Below are 17,338 nucleotides of genomic sequence, written 5' to 3' on the forward strand. Positions count from 1 at the left end.
GGCGGTTGGTGCAACTAAACTCCGATGCCCACAGCGTTGCAGGCTGCAGTCACGTGCATGATGAAAAGCAGCCCGCACCCTAACTTTTGTAACCCAAAGTCGACTCTTCTCCGCAGGTAGAAACAACGACGAATATTATCCCTTTCGATCGCAAACCGACGGTGAGCTTGGGTGTAGCCCCAGGACCCAGCCTTTGCCAGTGAGTCTCCCTCCTTGCAGCACATCATGGCAGACAAGTCGAGCAATGTGCTGAAAAGGCTACACCCCGAAGACCATGATCTCGATGGGCAGAAGCGAGCCAGAGCCAACGATGGTTCGCCTCGCCCTACGACACCCTCGGGCGGCGCGCCGGCTGCAAAGCCCGACATGAGTCATATCATTGCACAGGCAAGAGCGAGGGCAGAGGCACTGAAAGCAAGGATCCAAGGAGCAACAGGCTCTCCTGCACCCTCAAGTGCGGCACCGACTCCTCCAGCGCCGAGCGACAGGATTGCAGCCTTGAAGGCTCGAGTGGCTGCGGCAACGAGTAGATCAACAGCACTCAGTCAGCAGAAGGCTCCTGCCGCTCAGAGCTACAGCCCACCTGTTTACGGTGACGAGACACCCCGGGCACGCGGTGGTCTGGACATTGGTTTACATCCTGCGCTCCTGGCAGATACCCAACAAGATGTTTCAAGAAACAAGACCCGAACTCCACAATCGAGATTCGGCAATCGCGGAAGAGACTCATTTGCAGCAACACCTGAAAAGGCACAGCTAGACCTCTCTGGCCCGTCTTTCGAAGAGCTGAAGGAGAACCCATATTTTGACCCAACCCTTGGGCCGAAGAATGTGGTGGCCAAAGGACGACAATCTCGACAGCTAGTCTTCAACGAAAAGGGCAAATACATTGCACAAGCCGCCGCTCTTCGCCGGCAAGCCCAACTAGAGGAGACGAAGAGGAAGATCGCAGAGCGCACCCGTCTCGCCGGCCTAGAGGAGGACCTGAACGCAGAAAGAGGCTTCCTCGTACCAGCACCTCCCGACCTAGAATGGTGGGACGAAGGACTCGTCGACGGCTCTTCCTACGATGTCATCGAGGACCCATCCAAACTGAAGATCGATACCCCCGACTCCATCATCACAATCTACATCCAGCACCCCGTCCTGATCGAGCCGCCCCAGGAGAAGAACAACCCCGCTCCAAAACCCATGTACCTCACGCAAAAAGAGCAAGCCAAACTGCGCCGCCAAAGACGTCAAGCCGACCTCAAGGAAATCCAAGCCAAGATTCGGTTGGGCCTAGAACCTCCTCCACCACCCAAAGTCAAGAAGAGCAACCTAATGCGCGTTCTGGGCGAAGAAGCAGTCAAAGACCCCACCGCGGTCGAAGCCCGCGTCAACCGCGAGATCGCCGAACGTCAGCACAAGCACGAAGAGACCAACGAGACGCGCAAACTCACCAAGGAGCAAAAAGCCGAGAAACTCGCTGCGCAGCAAGAACAAGACGCCGCCCACGGCATTCACGTGCGCGTCTACAAGATCGACAGCTTGGCCAACGGCCGACACCGCTTCCAAGTCTCCAAAAACGCCGAGCAACAGGCCCTCACCGGCGTGGTCATCATGCACCCGAAGATGAATTTGGTGGTCGTTGAGGGCGGCGAGCACTCGGTCCGCAAGTACGATGCGCTCCTGCAGAACCGCATCAAGTGGCAGGAAATGGAGGCTCCGCGTGCCGTGGAGGAAGGCAACCGCGAGGTGCTGGCAAAGTGGCTTGAAGCTGAGGATGAGAATGGCGAATTGAAGGACCTCAGTATGAATAATTGCGACTTGATTTTCAAGGGCGAGGCGAAGCAGCGCAGCTTTCGTAAGTGGTTGGGTGCGCGGACTTGCGAGACAGATACGCAGGCCAAGGACGTGTTGAGCCGTGCGAAGATGGAGAATTTCTGGAACTTGGCCAAGAGCTTCAAGAGGGAATTCTACTAGATATTGCTCAGACTATGGCGTGATGAAGGAGTGGTAGACACCAATGGTCAAATGTTAAGACATTGCTGGCTTAGATGCAGAGAAATGGCAGTATATTCAGATAACAGTTATCGACAACAGACCCCTGTCCGGTCTGTCTATCAGCTGGACGCACTGTACTCATCAACATCCATAATGCATCAACACCTCGTGCGCCGTGCTTGATCCCTTAGATCTCAACGTGGAAGATCTGCAACGTGCCCAAGATTGAGCTTCGCCCCAACGCCAACACTCGAATATGTGCGGCCTCCATAACCATAATTTGTGCAATAGTCAAGTACATTTAGGCATTCAGTTTTTTCGCAGCATCCATAAGAATGCCAGCGACTTTCTCAACCTGATGTTGAGCTTCAGCCCAATCCCCAGCATCAACAGCGTCACGAATGCCAGGGAAGTACGCCTCATCATAACCCGACCAGGCCTGAGGCGCAAAAATGACATGCTTGAACTGCGTGCGATTGACCAGTCCACCGCCCTCACTTAGATCCAAGAGATCCGTCTCAAAGTGCATCATGCGCTCATTGTGCTCATGACGAGCGGTGGCCATCGCAGAACTCTCAAAGCCGCCCGATCCGAACACAAAGTCACGCCAGTTGGCATCGAAGTTGTGGAAAGTCTTCGCCTGTTCGGATAGATAGTCCGAAGAAGTGCGTAAAGGACTCAGATCTAGAGTGTTGTGGTCGCTGGCTGTAGGTGCTGACTTTGCATAAATCTGCAGATCGTCGATATACTTGGCCACGGCAGTGGAGTACGCGCTCAGGTCGAATGGCAGCATCGGTCGATCCGCCAACTCCAGAATCATGAGCGCCCATATCTCGCCCATGGCCTTGTGATACGTCCACTCGGGATCGCCATATTTGGACATCCATTCGAAATTGTCGTAGCAGCTGTGATATGGGAATTTCTGTCCCTTGAAAGACATGTCGATCGACGACACACCGACGATGTCCTGGAACGCGACATAATCGCTTCCAGCACCAAGCCCTTCGAGACCTTTCTGATTGTTTTTCCAGATTTCGCCGATCGATGTGCCCGTGGCTGGGTCGCCTACACGGTCCAGAACATGCAGAAGCATTTGCTCGAACATAGGTGAAGCAGCTGCGTGGAAATCGACGCCTGTAACGCCCACATCAACGTTGAGGTACGCGACGCCATCAGCACGAAGCTCAGCTTCGCGATTCTCCACATGTTCGGTGCTGCCGATCAGGTTGTACTCTTCGCCGTCCCAACTTGCGAATTCAATACTTCGAAGTGGTCGCCAGCCTAGTGCTCGTAACTCTCCGAAGATACGAACGACCTCGAGCATAACCGCAGTTCCGCTACCAGGGTCAGCTGCCCCAGTACACCACGCATCACGGTGATTTCCAACAATGATGCGTTTCGATCCTTGTTCCCAGCCACTGATTTTGCCAAGAACGTTGTATATGGGTTGCTTGACCTCTTCGTCTTGAAGATTTTGGAGATTGACTTTGGGCGAGTCTGAACTTCCCGTCCAGTACTCCGTGTCAGGTACGCCTTTCCACGTCTCGGTCATCTGCTTTCCCTTCCCCTTGATTGCTCCCAGCAGGTGCTGCGCGTCATTCCAGGAAATCGGAATGGAAGGGATCTTGTTAAGTCCAGGGCTGTCTTCAGGTTTCAGACGCTCCTCGTTGGTGGAAGTCGATGCCCAACCTGGAGTGAGAACATCCCCAACAACCCAGGACATCAGGCTCACGGCACCTCGCTGGACACCATCACTGGGCATGAACCGTCCATCGGGAAAAGTTGGGCCTTGGACGAAGCCGTCCTGACTCGGATCAGAATAGATGATACAGCCAGCGGCGCCAGCAAGTTCGGCAGCTTTGACCTTCAGCGCTCTGTCCCCTTGAGACCCATAATACCGCACAAGGATGATGGCATCTTTCACCGAGATACCGTTATCTTCCAGACTTTTGAAGTCTTCTTTCGAGCCAAAGTTCGCGTATAGTAGAGGACCCGTCACATCACCCGACTTGGAATGTCCATGAAAGACGTAATCCTGTTCCTGGTCCTCCTCAATTTTGGCCTCCCATTTTAGGTCTTCTGGCTCGACGATTGCGATTCGCCTCCCATCTTTCCGAGGATAATTTAGATAGACATCAAATCTCTCCATGTTCACTTCTTCTAGCTCCGATGATTTGAACAGCTCCATGACCCATTCCCCAAGTACATAGTTGCCTTCTGTGCCGGCGACATGCGGAAAGTTGGTGATGTGTTCCAGATATTTCTGCATATCTCCCTGATCATTCATGTGATTTTGTACAAATATCCTTATAGACTCCGGGTCATACATCTGGCCCATGCCCATCCTGCTCTTTGTAAATGACAACACGTCCGAGGCGATGAGTATATACAATATTCCCATGATCAAGAAGACACCAAACAATCGGCCGATAATAACAACTCGGTTCGTGTCGAGCGCCTGGTAGTTTATGCGTGGCCACGAGACGTTCGGGAGGTATGCGCGAAAGGAAGGTAAACTGAAGGAAGGGAAGGAACTGGTGAAACTTGAAAAACGCTTGGAGAGGCGGTATCGTAGGAGTGAGCGATCCGAGGATTCACTTCGTGGATCTTCAAGATCCATCTGCTGCATCTCGCGCCGAACATCTTCTTCGCCCTCGTGCTCGATGCCGTCCAGCGAATCGAGACTCGGCCGCGCGGACTCGACGGTCGGAGGTTGATAGTTCGCGTTGCCTCCACGGAGGAGTCCTTGCCTTTCTGCATCGTCGCTTATCTCTTCGGGACCAAGGCGGGATTGGGAGGATGCAGGACGGGATGAAGTGGCCTCCTCGTAGGTAGGAGGGATGGGCAGGTGTTTGTATGGGTTCTTTTCGTCGCCCATGATTGCGGGTGGATCGTGAGTGATGTCCCGAAGGACCACTCAACCTCGGATTATCGATGCATGCAGCCGATGACTTCTGCTGCAAAAGAAGTATGATTGCAGCTGGTGCGGTTACTGGAATCGAGTGAAGTGGCAAGGATACAGGAGCATGCACTTGAGGTGTCCGAGGGTTGGTAGGTATGGGGTTGGTCCCTGACACTGAGGCTCTAACTTACTTACGACTGCGCCTCGCTGGGGAGAAGGCTTGCTTGCTTATTAACAAGCTTCAACTGCAAAGATACCTACTACCCTCGCCGGCGCCTCCGATCTCTGTGTCTTCCTTCTACCACCAGCTGTCACGCAAGCAAGTACAACATATTTGAATTGTTCTTTGTGCCAATTGCCACAGTCTTTGCATCACAAGGCTCGCCGAGGCTCGGTCGGCAGCCGGCCAGGTCCAAGGTCGCAATGACTGCAATAATATGTAAGAACTCGTGGGCTGCGCACCATCGTGGTCAACAACCACGCCTCAGTATGGCCGCCCATCATGCCGCTCAGCATTGTTTCGTCCTATGCAAACTGTCAGAAGTGCACTGCTAAACCAGAGACCCTCATACCAACTATTGCGGTACCAAGCATCCTGCACAACCATGCAAGTCAGGATAAGACGGTGCCCTTTTATTCCCTCCGGCGCCGATGCCATTTTTGCAGGTGTGCTATTCAGTCATCTTCTTCCATCTCCAAACCGACACGCATGCTGAGTATGTATATGAGAACCTTTACAATGCGCATGCCATACAATCGGGTACTGACCACGATCATGGACGTGGAGTCATTCATCAATCAAGCACTGCGAATGTCCGGCAACACAGCCACCACAGGCCTCACTCTTGTCTCGCGCGTATGGTATGACCCTGCCTCGATATTGTACTTGTCCATGGTCTGGCACGGTGACAGTGTCAACGAGAGAGACTGCGCAGGCGAAAGCGTTGGCGATACGATCTTCCGTTTCGGAATAAGGGCCCCAGGTGAATGATGCAATCTGCATGCTGGAAAACGGAACAATGAATTCAATCATGGATGGTGGGAGAGATCTACCAACCCAGCACGATCCATCCATTGAAGAACCGCAACTGTCGAGAACCAACGTACTATACGAGTGCTGCCTGGGAAGCAGCGTGACAACACAGCCCGCAATGGACATCGACCTAAGGGGTCGTTTGGTTTCTCGGTACCACTAGTGGAGGCCTTTCGATGGACGTCCTTGTGCACTGCCAGGCAACAGGCTTTGGGGGCGGCATTTCTAGCGGCTCAAGCCGAATCCGGATAAGTTTTTGGCTGTGGACTTGTTGAAAGGCAAGAGCAAGTGTCGCTTCTGAGTATCCATACGTGCGGAACATGGTTGGTCGCACCCCAAGCATCGCTTGCACGTACAGTGTGTTCAGCTCTGTCGCCTGAATTTGACCAAGCCCTCTCAGTGACACGCGCATGACTCACCGCTTCTGAAGGACTTTGATGTTGGCTCCTCCATCGACCGATTCAACCTTTCCATGAAAGAGACTTTCATCCTGTCATCTGGCTTGCATATAACCTCAAGTCCGACATCAACCACTCTTCAGAATCAAGCTCGAGAACGAAACAATCCACTACATGCCTATGGCAAGCAAGAGAAAACGCCTCGACTCGACAATGGTCGTTATCGATCGTAGTCAAGCTAAATACTTGATTCCGCGTCCCTTCCTGCCAACAGAGGTCACAGAGTTGATCTTCTCTTTCTGTGATACGGAAACGCTCAAGCAGGTACGATGCTGTTGTTCGACATGGGCATACGGCAAGGTCGGCTGCTCGCTTTTCGATAGTGAAATAACCTTGATTGCTCACCTGTATTTCCTGGAGCGTTTCCTGTACGTCTTCAGATCTTCCCCACTCATGTCATGCATACGGTCACTCTACATTGATCTCCGCTGGTCCTCACAGTTCGGAATGCTAGAAGACTGGTGCACGAGAGAAGGAAAAGCATTTGTTGGCGACCTTCGTGCTCGGCCAGATAGCACTTACACATTAAGGGATCTGGTGCAATTATATCCGGACTCACTATACGTCCAGGTATTCCGTCCCCGCGACAGCATGGCTGGCACAAGAGGTGATATGGAGCAACTTAGATCAGTCGAATCCAGAACGGACCACCTTAATTCTGTCCAATCTGCAGCCTTCGGTGCTGTGCTCGGTCTATGCTCTTCACTCCGGGTTCTGAAGATCAACTTTGGCACCGACCCTGGATGTATGCCAATCCTACCAGCTTTCGTTGCACTAATGAAGACTTTGGGAGTCCGAGAACGAGGCGAAATATCTTCAGGCGGCAGACCTGCCCTCGAGAGGGGTCTCTTACGATCGATTGTGCCTGCCTTGGGATTTGTCATGCCGTCTCTGACGGAACTCTCGCTGCTTGACTTCATCCCCTACCTGTTGTACCAAGACGGCGATGCGGATGAGTCCGTGGGCCCGATCGATTTCGTGCAACCTCGAATGTTGCTTGGCCGCGTCCTTGGAGGCCTCTCTCACCTAGACCTGCGTCTCAGTCGCTACGCCCAGGACACGAGATGGCAAAAGGCAAAAGCGGTCGTCGATTTTCTGCAACAACAACGACTACCCAAGCTTCGATCTTTGAGGTTGCATAGCGACATCGGACTTGCCTGCAACCATCCGACACGTCCATTTTTCGGGGCATCAAACAGCTGTGGCTGCAGGAATTTTCGTGTCCAGCTCCTTTGTTGGAAGATATTCTTGGGCGCCACTGTCGTAACCTCCAATCTCTGACTATCAGAAATGGGAAGTTGGGGCTCATACGTCCTCCTAGCGAGGACGATTGGGATCCCAGTGGTACCTGCTGGCCCGCCATGTTGAGGAGGTTGAACCCGCGGCTCTCCCTGACGGAGCTGGAATTTGGGGGCTATTTGGGCAATGCATACCAAGCAGATTTCCACGTTGCTGATGGCGACAAGCACGGAGACGACTGCCTAAAGGCACGCGTCATCAGATGGTTCCTTGACCCTCGCATACCCGCGAACCCCTCTCCCTTGGACATGTTCGAGATACACAAATTTGAAGGCGATGTGGATGATGAGGAGGCATGCATTGCAGCGACAGACGATTCCTGGTCCTTGGACTGCCCCGTGCGAGGTCCATACCGCGAAACAACGGCAGCGTAATCTCATGGTCCAACGGCTTGACAAGCGCACCTTTGACGTATGATACTACTGTGAGGCGGTTTTGAATCACCGAAGAGCAAGGAAGGGTGCCCGCGACGATCAGGTTATGTCAGGACCAACCCGTCGAGCATACAGCGTCACAATGTGTGTCATCTTGTCGACACCGATCTCGACATTCTTGGTTTGCTCGGTGCAGTTGTTGATTCCACGCGAAGCGCTCGTTGTTCTGGATGAAGCAACCTGACCAGCATTGCCATGACCATAGCCTGGCCTGATCGTCCCTCGGATCCGGTGCATAGTCACGGTGGGATTATTAGGAACGACCCGTCAAATCGGGCACGCTGGTCACCAGCTACGATCGACAAGAAATGAGCACGATGAGATTATTGGTTATTACCACGCAGACAAGGCACGCCAGTCACAAGTATGGCGAACCTAAACACGACCAGCATGACGATGTGATACTTGACATTGTGCGATTAGCACACTCATCCCATGGATGAATCTGATTTCGGACTACGACAGCCTAGGATACGAAGCTGAGTAGGACGTCAAGGCGGATCGAAGTATGGTATATTTGATGATACAAATTGTAAATTGATACTTTGTGCTCAATGTGACTTCCACAAATTGATCCCATCGAAGGAAAACATGACTAGATAGTCTACTACTGTCACAGGCTCATTCTTTTCTCTGAGCCAATAACCCATTCCTCCGCATGTATACCGTTCGAGACAAGTACCATCCGCAGGCAGCATTAGTACCTCATGACAACCTGAAAGCTTCAGACCATGCCCTACCTTGGCAAAAGCGGTTCTCTCTCTTGTCTGTCCCGCTGTCGTCGCACACACAAAGCACGGAAAAGCCCACAGCATCTAGGCTCATGCGCAAGCGATGGTTCTATCGCAGGCTGCACATGTCCCCGTAGACGTCGAAGCAGATCGATGCCGGCAGTGTGACTGACTGTTGATGAGACGACGGCCTCCTCGGTCTGAACCGCGGTCGGAGCCGTTGGAGCTGAGACACGGAGGATAGAGGAACTGTCCAGATCTGATGCTTGCTCGACGAGCGTGACGGGCCTTGCAGCCTGAAGAGCGGCTTCGCTAGTTGCTGTTGTAGCATGGCGACCGGAGCTGTCCCCAGCATGAGCATTGGAAGGTCCAGTTTGACCTGAGTGCTCGACTGTACCTGTCGACCTGGATGGGCCGGCCTCTGCGTTGGCCGCCTGCTGTTCCCGTGCTCTCCGATCTCGTTCGTACGCATGCCAATATAATGAACTTGGACCATTTGGATCCCATGGAAGTCCTGGACCCCTTGGATTCCAGGGAAGACCTTGGAGACTGCTCGCTCTCGGCTCTGCAGGTCCGGCAGGCGGTAGGCTGCTTCCATCTGTCGAGTTGGACGGTAATGCAGAGTTGTTTCCATGATCATTCTCAATCGGTGTGCCTGGGAAGACAACATTGCCGTGGACTGGTCGTTCTTGTTCATGGTTGCCATTGTTGATGTTTTCAGCCTCACTGTCATCGTCTTCGAAAAGTGAACTCTCCGACTGTAGCTGCTCAAGATGGTCCACTTGGTCAAGAATTGGCTCTTCTTGCACGGCAGGGTTCTCGACAGTGACGTGCTCTTCGGTAACCATATCGGCTTGATCAGCGGCCAATTCTGCTTGTTCGAGGCCCACACGCTCTCCATCAAGCTCATCAAGAGCTTGTTCAACTGCAGCAGCCATTGGAGTGATCGCCGGTGGGGCAAGAGGCAACTGGCCTGCTTGCCGATACCATGGATCCAACCGAATCAGCTCTCGAGAAAAGAGTGTCATGGCATTTTTGGCCGTCGTCAAGTCCAGCGAATCCGCGAAGGCAGAAGTCTTGTTGACCTCTAGGCGGGCCTTGAATGCTTGTTCAACCTTCTTGAAGTGCCGAAGCTCGTGTTCCAAGGCTGCTCTTCTCTCAGGATCAACAACGCTTGCTGAGACCTGAAAGCGATCTTGGAGATGCCACAACAGAGAAAGACCTCGTTGATACTCGTTCGCCAGTCGTTCAAGAAGAAGAGTGCCCAATATCGGGTAAGGAGAGGCTCTGTCCGCAGCCCACTGTGTCATGAGTAGCTCGTAGTTGCCATAGAAGTGCTCAATCATGCCGTTGAGCGCGGTAGGTGCATAGACCCGTCGAGCAAGTCTAACCCAGCCCCTCAGGTGTTCTAACGTGTGGTTGTGGTATGTCACGGAGAAATCTGTTGGTGGTCGTTGCACTGGGATAGCGACTATCGTCCATAATGGCTCGTGGACTTCGGCGTCGGGTATTGGCAGCCAAGCTCGAGAGTCTGCATACTGACGAGACATTGCTAGAGCTGCGTCTGTCAATGCCGCGGCCCAGTACTCTGGTGAGAGTTCCAGAACGTCAGATGGGCTCGTCAGAGCTTGAACTCGATAGACCACCACTTCCAGCTCATTTATCGTGTGCATAGCATTGGGAGCTTTGGTTGCGGATCTCTTGATGGCATACCGGAGGTACTTTTCAAGATGACGCTTGCCTGCCTCGAAACCGTCCGATGTCGTCGCCTCGATGACAGCTTGTAGCAATGATCTTGCGTCGAGAAGTAGCAGACTGTATCTATCCAGCTGTTCCCCCACGAACGTTCGTGATTCGTCTTTCTGCAGCTCGCCAATGCTGTATGTTGGCTGCACACAGACATTCGGGATAGAGATAGACAGCCGAGGACAAGGCGCGGTCGCACTGTTGCTCACGACAATTGTCATTGCCGTGTTCGCGTTTCTTGCTTTGTCGACCTCTGAGAGCACATTCCTCAGGAGGACAACTGGCGGCGTAATCGGTGCATACCCGTCCATGACTTTGAGCACGTACATGTTGTCAGACATTCGAAACTCGTCAATGATAGCTTGCCAAATGTCATTGTACGTTGGCAGAATCCCTAGTGACTGTTCTCCCCTGGCCGCCCTCATGTGGTCGATGAGGAAGATTAAACCCTGGCGGTTGCTGACTGTGCGGAGTCTTGTCGCAATTGTTCTTGATGATGCACAAGAGCTAAGGCGTAATTCCCTGATGACGGTTACAATGAGTTTCGATATGCTCTGACCTGTTTGATTGATTTCAGGCCCAGCTCCAACTCTGTAAACAGGGAATAATTTTGCTGGCGTCAGTTCTCCTGATCGCTGAACGATGAAGAAAGACATTAGCTGCCGAAATTCAAAAGACACCATGGGCAGTCGTACCGGCTCAAATGGGTCGACAGGATAAATATTTGCGGCATGCATCCCATCGAACAGATAGTCGATCACATTCTGTCGAGAATATTTGATGAGGGTTTCTTCTGTTGAATGTCTGGGCTTGCTTGGAACTTGTGTGACCGCGTTGTTCGCAGAAGAGACCTCACTCACGGTAGCTTCGTCAACTGGCCTCAAATGTGTAGGTGCGGCTTGTAACGAACCCGACTCTGCACTTTCGATGGATGAAACGCCTTCGTACGAAGGCGGCGTCGTATTTCCCACAGAGTATGGGGGAGCTTGCGCTTCGCCTTCGGGATAGATTGCGTCGACCTGACGTGGGTGACGTAGAACAACTCGTTGGCCGCGTGCATTTTGGTATACCGGGGGCGGAGAGTAGACAGGTGGCGGATTGTTCGCAAAGGAAGATCTGTTGGAAGAGCTTGCATCTGCTGTTGTCGCCAACTCACCGAGTACGCGACCATCGTGGGCCGGCCGAGCATCTGCTGGTGGAGGTATAAATGGATTGGCTATGGCCATCCGGTGTACCCATTCATTGATCGCGACAATGATGACATTTTCGGGCACGCACAAGCCCCAGCGCGTGCTGACATACTGTTTGATGAAGTTAGCCCCGGAATCGCGAAGGTTGACGATCTCGAAGTAGATACCAGAGGGCAGAACATGCCCTTTCACGAAACCCCTGTGATTGGTCTCCGATGAGACGGGGATCAATGTTTCACCAACTGGAAGGGTCTCGTCTGTCACATCGAAGTTTCTCTCGAGGACCGCTTCAAGAGCCTCTGCACAGAATTCAACATTGAACTCCTCTTTGAGGTGGCAGAGTATACAAGAATAATCGTGTTTGTTCTTGAGCAAATGGAGGACTCTGGCCGCGATGCCCACGCTGATAATCTCACCCGTACGAAGTCGAAGTCGTGGAAATCTAAGGTCATGGAAGACCTCAAATTCGAGGAGAGGGTCTCTGTCGAAGTAGACTTTGGACGCCATACTGAATTTCAACAAGCTACACTCAGTAGTGGAGGTAATTGTCAACAGTGAATGCGTGTTGTTCTGCAGCAATAGTGTGTGGCCTTTCAAAGTAGAACGAAGGAAAACAAAACGCAAGCCTGTGGGCTGAAGAAAAGAATCCCATCGAGCAGTAGATGCCGGTGAGTGCCTCCCCGTCACCACAGCAGGACAATCTTGCGTAGTTGTGACATGCTCGTAAGCAGCGACAGGCAGTATGTTGGTCTCTTTGTCTGCAGAGAGGGGGCGCCTCCGAAGTATAGCGCTGCTTTGATCCTTTGTCCGACATAATGGATGCTTTGTCTGAGAGCAACCGTTAGTTCTTGGGCTGTAGATTTGAGCTCGCAAAGGTACTCACCACAACAGATGATTTGATATACATCATATGATATATATAGTAGGTGGTTATCCGGAAGACCTCCTATGCAAGCGAAGCCCTGTGTATGACAGTGAGAGTCTTCGCATACTCGACTTGAGCTTCGACCTCTTTGTGTCTGCGGAGTACCACCTTCATCTCATCTTCAATTGCAGACAACGTCTGCCGTCGTTCGTCCGTGGTCATGTTCTTCTTCTCGAGTCTTTCTCTTTCTCGAGTCAAAGCTATAGCATTATTGAGGAGCTTTTTTTCTTGGTCTTTGGCACTCTTCAATTTCTGTTCCGCCGCTTCAAGATCGCGACGTGCCTCGATACGTGCTGCACGGTATGCGCTGACACGTTTCGGTCTTGCGAATGGCAGGCTTAGTCGACGCGAGGAGCTTGACGTTGCTGTCGTGTCGATGTGCCTTTGATTTTCCACGACACTTTTTACCACGTCGGTGACGACTTTCAGAGTTCTGGCCCCAGTATGCTGAGTGACAAGTTTGACAATGTCTTCTTCGCGTTTTCCTTGCGCCACGAGGTCGACTATTTTCCAGTATGCTGGCAGGGGGACTTCATGACCGCTGATATTGATCGTTGCAATCTCGTCAAAGTTCGGCATGGGAGCAGTGACGATCCAGAAAGCTCCAGGTTCTCCTGACATGGGGATGATGTTTCGCAAAATGTAAAGCCAATGAATCTGGTATATTGCAAGGATGTGAAGGAGAGCTGTGTGGTCGGGATGGGCCTCCATGACTTGACTCCTGATTATATCGAGGTGCCTTTGTTCTGCGTTCTTTGTCAAGGTCCGAGCATGCTTCGCAGCCGCCGTCTTGGGTAGAAGAAGTTCGTGTCAGCAGAAACAAAGACATGGCCAGCAACGTCACGATATCGACAACATATGATCGGAAACTTTGCTAGGTTGCTCTTTGTGACAGAGAGGCTCTCGAGTGCTGATTTCTTGGCCCCATGGCTGGCCTTGATCTAAAGAACTGCTGGGAAAGAAACAATAAGCACTGGGTCGAGGAATAAAGTATAATACTAACCTAAGGCCACCAGGAGGCTCCTCGTCTTAGGAGTTCAGTGATTGTTTGTTGGAAGCTCTTGGTGAAGACAGGTGCCATACTCAACACGTTGGACCACCATGACACCGGTGGCAACGACAGCACCGACCGAGTCGAACACGCTGGTCAAGAACCCGAAATATCCAGTCCATTGATTTGTGCAAGTTTGGCTCGTGGCCAGAAGCTGATGGCTCGGTCATAATGGTTGTGAGGAGTCGGTGAGAGCTTCCGATGACATGGTTTGCAAGCTGGATTCAAGCTGGAATTTGGGGAGCGGCCTCGTGGAGACGTCAAAGGAGAATGGATTTCACCCCACCATGTCTGCAGCGCTCGGCCTGATATATCCAGCGCTGTCATCTTCAATCAAGAGATATTTGAAAACACGCAAAACATGAGGCGCTGTGAGGTGTGAGAAAACAAAGGGAAACGCGAGGTGACGTCAATCGTCAACTTCAGATTCTTTGAGGATGAAAGACAAAGAAGAGACGAAATTCCTGCATTTGCTGCTCATTTGTCTGAGCCCGCAACTTGGACTCATCTATCTCGCTGGAAAGCTGCATTTGTTGAAACATCAGCAGTCATCATATGTAGCCGTGATTCATCACAAATACCGTCTGAAATAGGGTGCATTCCCCCCTTTCTTCAATGCATGCCAATGACCTCCTTCCAGTGTCGTCGTGTGAGCGCCTCATATAAAAAAGTATCGTACAAAATAAATACAACAAGCCATGGGGGGTATCTGCGGGCATAAATCCATAAATTTTGGAACTTGCGCTGGAGGATAACAATAAAGGACCGTCAACAACAGTGGCCAGCACTGGTGTGACTACGTTGAACGGACAGTTTCTTTCGAGGGTTCGTCAGACGGCAAGTCCAGGAAGAGGGGAGTCGTCGTTCACGAGAACATCTCCCAGCGCAGCATGCTTCAATCCTGTCGCCCTCTCCAATCTGGTTCGTTCAATCAGAGTCTGAGTTTTCCACCTTGTCTCAAGTCTGCCACGCTTCGCACTCAGGGCCGATCTTAGATCGGCTTCTTGAGCAGCAAAGTCTTGGTCAATGGCGGCAATCTCTTTCTCTTGCTCTTTTTCCATGTTTTCAAGCTCCCGCTCCTTTCTGGCCATCAATCTCTCGACCGCTTTTTTCTGCTTGCCTCTTAAAACATTGATCTTGGATGAATGTAAGGTATCCATAACGTCGCGCTCGCGGTACTGTTGAGCGAGGCTATGGTAGTCCTTGTCCGTTACTTTTCGCTGGGGAAATGCAGATTCGGTTGCGGGAGGTCCAGAAGTTGGACAAAGAGTTGGTGGTGGTGTCGGATTGTGGCAATAAGCCTCCATATGTCTGAGCCGGACCAACACAGCTCGTTTCTCTAGCTCCTGCTCCTTTTGCATCTTCATCTCCTCTTCCAGCTGGTGTGCTTCCAGAGCTTCGATGGCGCGGTCATTCTATGCTTTGTCAGCTATGTCCTGGACAAGTCTTGCAAAAGTCGGTCTCACCTTGTGGATTTGGTCGGCAATGATTTTATCATGCTCCATCCTCTTCTGCGATTTTTTCTGCTCTTTCCGTGCCGCCAGCTGCGAGATCAGTGAGGCTTGAAATTCCAGAAAACGAGCCTTTTCCTGAAGTTGGCTCATTCGAAGATTGAGTAGATCTTTGGACTCCATACTTCGTTCAACAGCCTCTTGATCAACGGGCGCACTCGAGTCGTAATCTGACTTCGTGGCCGAGAGTGGTTGCGACCAAGAGCTTTTGCTGGACTTGATTGACAGAGGACCTCTCATATCGACGGGTGCTTCCTCGCCACGGTTCGTGTCCGCGTCACTGCTGATGCTGGACAGTGTAGGAGATGTGAGAGCGACAGATCCAGATCTTCTTTTCCGAAATCCTGTCATCTTTCGGAAGCCTCTTTTTAAAGGTGAATTTCTCTTCTTGTCGGGTTGGGACCGGGAGGAAGGAGATTCTGAATGCGTGGGAGAGCGTTCGGATGGGTAGGAAGATCGGGTAACTGGACGATGCTCGCTTGAGGCACAAGATGTGGGAGCCGTGGACTGGGATTGGACAGAGCTGTGGTTGATCGACTCGGATGTGACAGTGGTTGTCGAGAGGGAAGATGTGAGACTGTCGATATCCGGAGTAACGTGAACAGGCAGCAGGTCGAGACTCTGTGCTTCCAATGCGATCCGATCATCCAAATCATCCTCCGAGGTTGTCGCAGTCAACCGAAGTACGGTAGCATTGTAAGAGTCTTGATCGATCAATTGGGCAGGGACCCTCCACGTCTGCAAGGCGGAATGGCTTGAATCCCAATTCGCTCTGGCTTTCGATATGGGCATGTCCGCGACCGAAGGCCAACTGTAGTCGAGGGCCATCATGGCTGGAGGATTGTCTGAAGGACTGGTCCTGTATACTATCTCATTGCTTGTTATATTGATTGGTCGCAAGCAGCACCTCTTCGTCACCGAGTGATGGTCACCCAGTGTCTCACACGGCCTCCTGGGAGGGATCGAGTCTCGCGGTGCGTTTGACCTCAGAAGCGAAAGACTGAGGCAAGAGGGGAGTGGGGTTTCGCAATGTTGATCCGGTCTGGAAGTCCTTTTGTCAGCCAAAGCTCGTGCCACATTGAGACGCGAGAGTCAGATGTGAGACTCGGAAGAGTACAAGGAGGGCTTCCTCGACATCGGAAATGGTTGCAGAGGGAAGACGGAGCTGGGCTTGACACTGACGAGCTGAGCGAGCAAGCGAGGTGCCTGTCGGCAGCAAAGTGCCGATTGGGGGGAGACTGACAATTATTTGATTTCAACAGCAGCACAAAGGTTACGGCGGCCTGCACGGAGCTCCGTATGCGTTGTTTCGTCTAGCAAGGAGTAGTAGATCGGCGTCGAAAGTGGGTATGAGGGAAGAGGACGTAAGAAGCAGTGAACGATCAGAAAAGATTGAGGGACGAATAATGCAAGCGAATGATTCTTCGGGATGTCAAGAAGTGAAGAGTTGAAGAATGGGCCAGTCGCGATGAGGCAGGCTGGACTCAAAAAGAACAACCAAGGAAACTTTGACACCATGGAAGGGAGCGATCAGTTTAGTTACCGTAGACCAAGACCGAGACCAAGGAACCCGGGCACCAGCCTGCGGGATTTGCAGCATCGAGGATTCCAGGTCGAACCAGTGCTGTCAAAAGGCCCCTAACATCCCCACTGTTGAAGAAACTCTATGCGTCTACAACCAACGGCCTTTTTGCATCTACGGAGAGACCTTCTCCTCCTTGTGTGACTCGCCTGGGATTAATTCTGTTTTCGGGCTCGCCTGCAGCCACTGCCTTCCGGACTTGGGTGTTTCCAAATCGTCTTGGGAGCGCCGCTGATGACTCTTGCATATCTTGTTCCATTCTTGTCCGGACCGGCTGGATTTGTGTAAGAAGCTTGATGCTGGAACCGCATCTGCTGCAACAAGCGACTGGTCTCATTCCCCTCTCAGCAGCCGTTTTCCGCCCAGCCCATATTGAAATTCTGTTTGCGAGAACGAGAAAGTGTACACGGACACTATTGAGTATACACTATACAGGATGGGATGGCAGGTATGCGGGGTGCGCCTAGATGGTGGCTTGAGAGGTCGATGG

The 17,338-nt window shown here is 52.0% G+C and overlaps 7 protein-coding genes across 7 annotated transcripts; 2 read left to right on the forward strand and 5 right to left on the reverse strand.

The window, feature by feature from the left end:
* Positions 1–103: 103 nt before the first annotated feature.
* EDD37DRAFT_19268 (pre-mRNA processing factor 3-domain-containing protein) lies at positions 104–2,126 on the forward strand. Its single transcript, XM_062810106.1, has one exon. It carries the CDS (start codon positions 226–228, stop codon positions 1,963–1,965), a length of 1,740 nt encoding a protein of 579 aa, XP_062674654.1. The 5' UTR covers positions 104–225; the 3' UTR covers positions 1,966–2,126.
* EDD37DRAFT_19270 (glutamate carboxypeptidase II) lies at positions 1,961–5,117 on the reverse strand. The gene has a single exon (XM_062810107.1). It carries the CDS (start codon positions 4,862–4,864, stop codon positions 2,288–2,290), a length of 2,577 nt encoding a protein of 858 aa, XP_062674655.1. The 5' UTR covers positions 4,865–5,117; the 3' UTR covers positions 1,961–2,287.
* Positions 5,118–6,493: 1,376 nt separating this feature from the next.
* EDD37DRAFT_670662 (uncharacterized protein) lies at positions 6,494–8,478 on the forward strand (the record flags this gene model as incomplete). Its single annotated transcript, XM_062819373.1, has 2 exons — positions 6,494–7,553; positions 7,607–8,478. The coding sequence occupies 2 exons, from the start codon at positions 6,494–6,496 to the stop codon at positions 8,050–8,052; spliced, it is 1,506 nt and encodes a 501-aa protein (XP_062674656.1). The 3' UTR covers positions 8,053–8,478.
* A 2,633-nt stretch (positions 8,479–11,111) lies between these two features.
* On the reverse strand, positions 11,112–12,979 carry EDD37DRAFT_19822 (uncharacterized protein). The gene is made up of 3 exons (XM_062810158.1): positions 12,663–12,979; positions 11,289–12,607; positions 11,112–11,224 (listed from the first exon to the last, which is right to left on the reverse strand). Exons 1-3 carry the CDS (start codon positions 12,687–12,689, stop codon positions 11,209–11,211), a joined length of 1,362 nt encoding a protein of 453 aa, XP_062674657.1. The 5' UTR covers positions 12,690–12,979; the 3' UTR covers positions 11,112–11,208.
* Positions 12,316–13,607, reverse strand: EDD37DRAFT_19365 (uncharacterized protein). Its single transcript, XM_062810112.1, has 2 exons — positions 12,663–13,607; positions 12,316–12,607 (listed from the first exon to the last, which is right to left on the reverse strand). Exon 1 carries the CDS (start codon positions 13,413–13,415, stop codon positions 12,726–12,728), a length of 690 nt encoding a protein of 229 aa, XP_062674658.1. The 5' UTR covers positions 13,416–13,607; the 3' UTR covers positions 12,316–12,607; positions 12,663–12,725.
* A 978-nt stretch (positions 13,608–14,585) lies between these two features.
* Positions 14,586–16,094, reverse strand: EDD37DRAFT_644558 (uncharacterized protein; the record flags this gene model as incomplete). The annotated part of the gene is made up of 2 exons (XM_062817526.1): positions 14,586–15,170; positions 15,222–16,094. The coding sequence occupies 2 exons, from the start codon at positions 16,092–16,094 to the stop codon at positions 14,586–14,588; spliced, it is 1,458 nt and encodes a 485-aa protein (XP_062674659.1).
* A 191-nt stretch (positions 16,095–16,285) lies between these two features.
* On the reverse strand, positions 16,286–16,834 carry EDD37DRAFT_615193 (uncharacterized protein). Its single transcript, XM_062815581.1, has 2 exons — positions 16,449–16,834; positions 16,286–16,308 (listed from the first exon to the last, which is right to left on the reverse strand). Exon 1 carries the CDS (start codon positions 16,782–16,784, stop codon positions 16,512–16,514), a length of 273 nt encoding a protein of 90 aa, XP_062674660.1. The 5' UTR covers positions 16,785–16,834; the 3' UTR covers positions 16,286–16,308; positions 16,449–16,511.
* Between the last annotated feature and the right edge of the window lie 504 nt (positions 16,835–17,338).

Source organism: Exophiala viscosa, assembly GCF_022695815.1.
Source record: "Exophiala viscosa unplaced genomic scaffold EDD37scaffold_1, whole genome shotgun sequence".
In the NCBI taxonomy this organism is placed as follows: domain Eukaryota; kingdom Fungi; phylum Ascomycota; class Eurotiomycetes; order Chaetothyriales; family Herpotrichiellaceae; genus Exophiala; species Exophiala viscosa.

What these genes read in the sequence shown, in the direction of transcription:
- EDD37DRAFT_19268 (XM_062810106.1), top strand. Translation starts at nt 226, where the DNA reads ATGGCAGACAAGTCGAGCAATGTGCTGAAAAGGCTACACCCCGAAGAC.
- EDD37DRAFT_19270 (XM_062810107.1), bottom strand. Translation starts at nt 4,864, where the DNA reads ATGGGCGACGAAAAGAACCCATACAAACACCTGCCCATCCCTCCTACC.
- EDD37DRAFT_19822 (XM_062810158.1), bottom strand. Translation starts at nt 12,689, where the DNA reads ATGATGTATATCAAATCATCTGTTGTG. An exon ending in ATATCAAATCATCTGTTGTG is followed by an intron (nt 12,608 to 12,662) that starts GTGAGTACCTTT and finishes GGTTGCTCTCAG; the next exon opens with ACAAAGCATCCATTATGTCG.
- EDD37DRAFT_19365 (XM_062810112.1), bottom strand. Translation starts at nt 13,415, where the DNA reads ATGGAGGCCCATCCCGACCACACAGCTCTCCTTCACATCCTTGCAATA.
- EDD37DRAFT_615193 (XM_062815581.1), bottom strand. Translation starts at nt 16,784, where the DNA reads ATGGTGTCAAAGTTTCCTTGGTTGTTCTTTTTGAGTCCAGCCTGCCTC.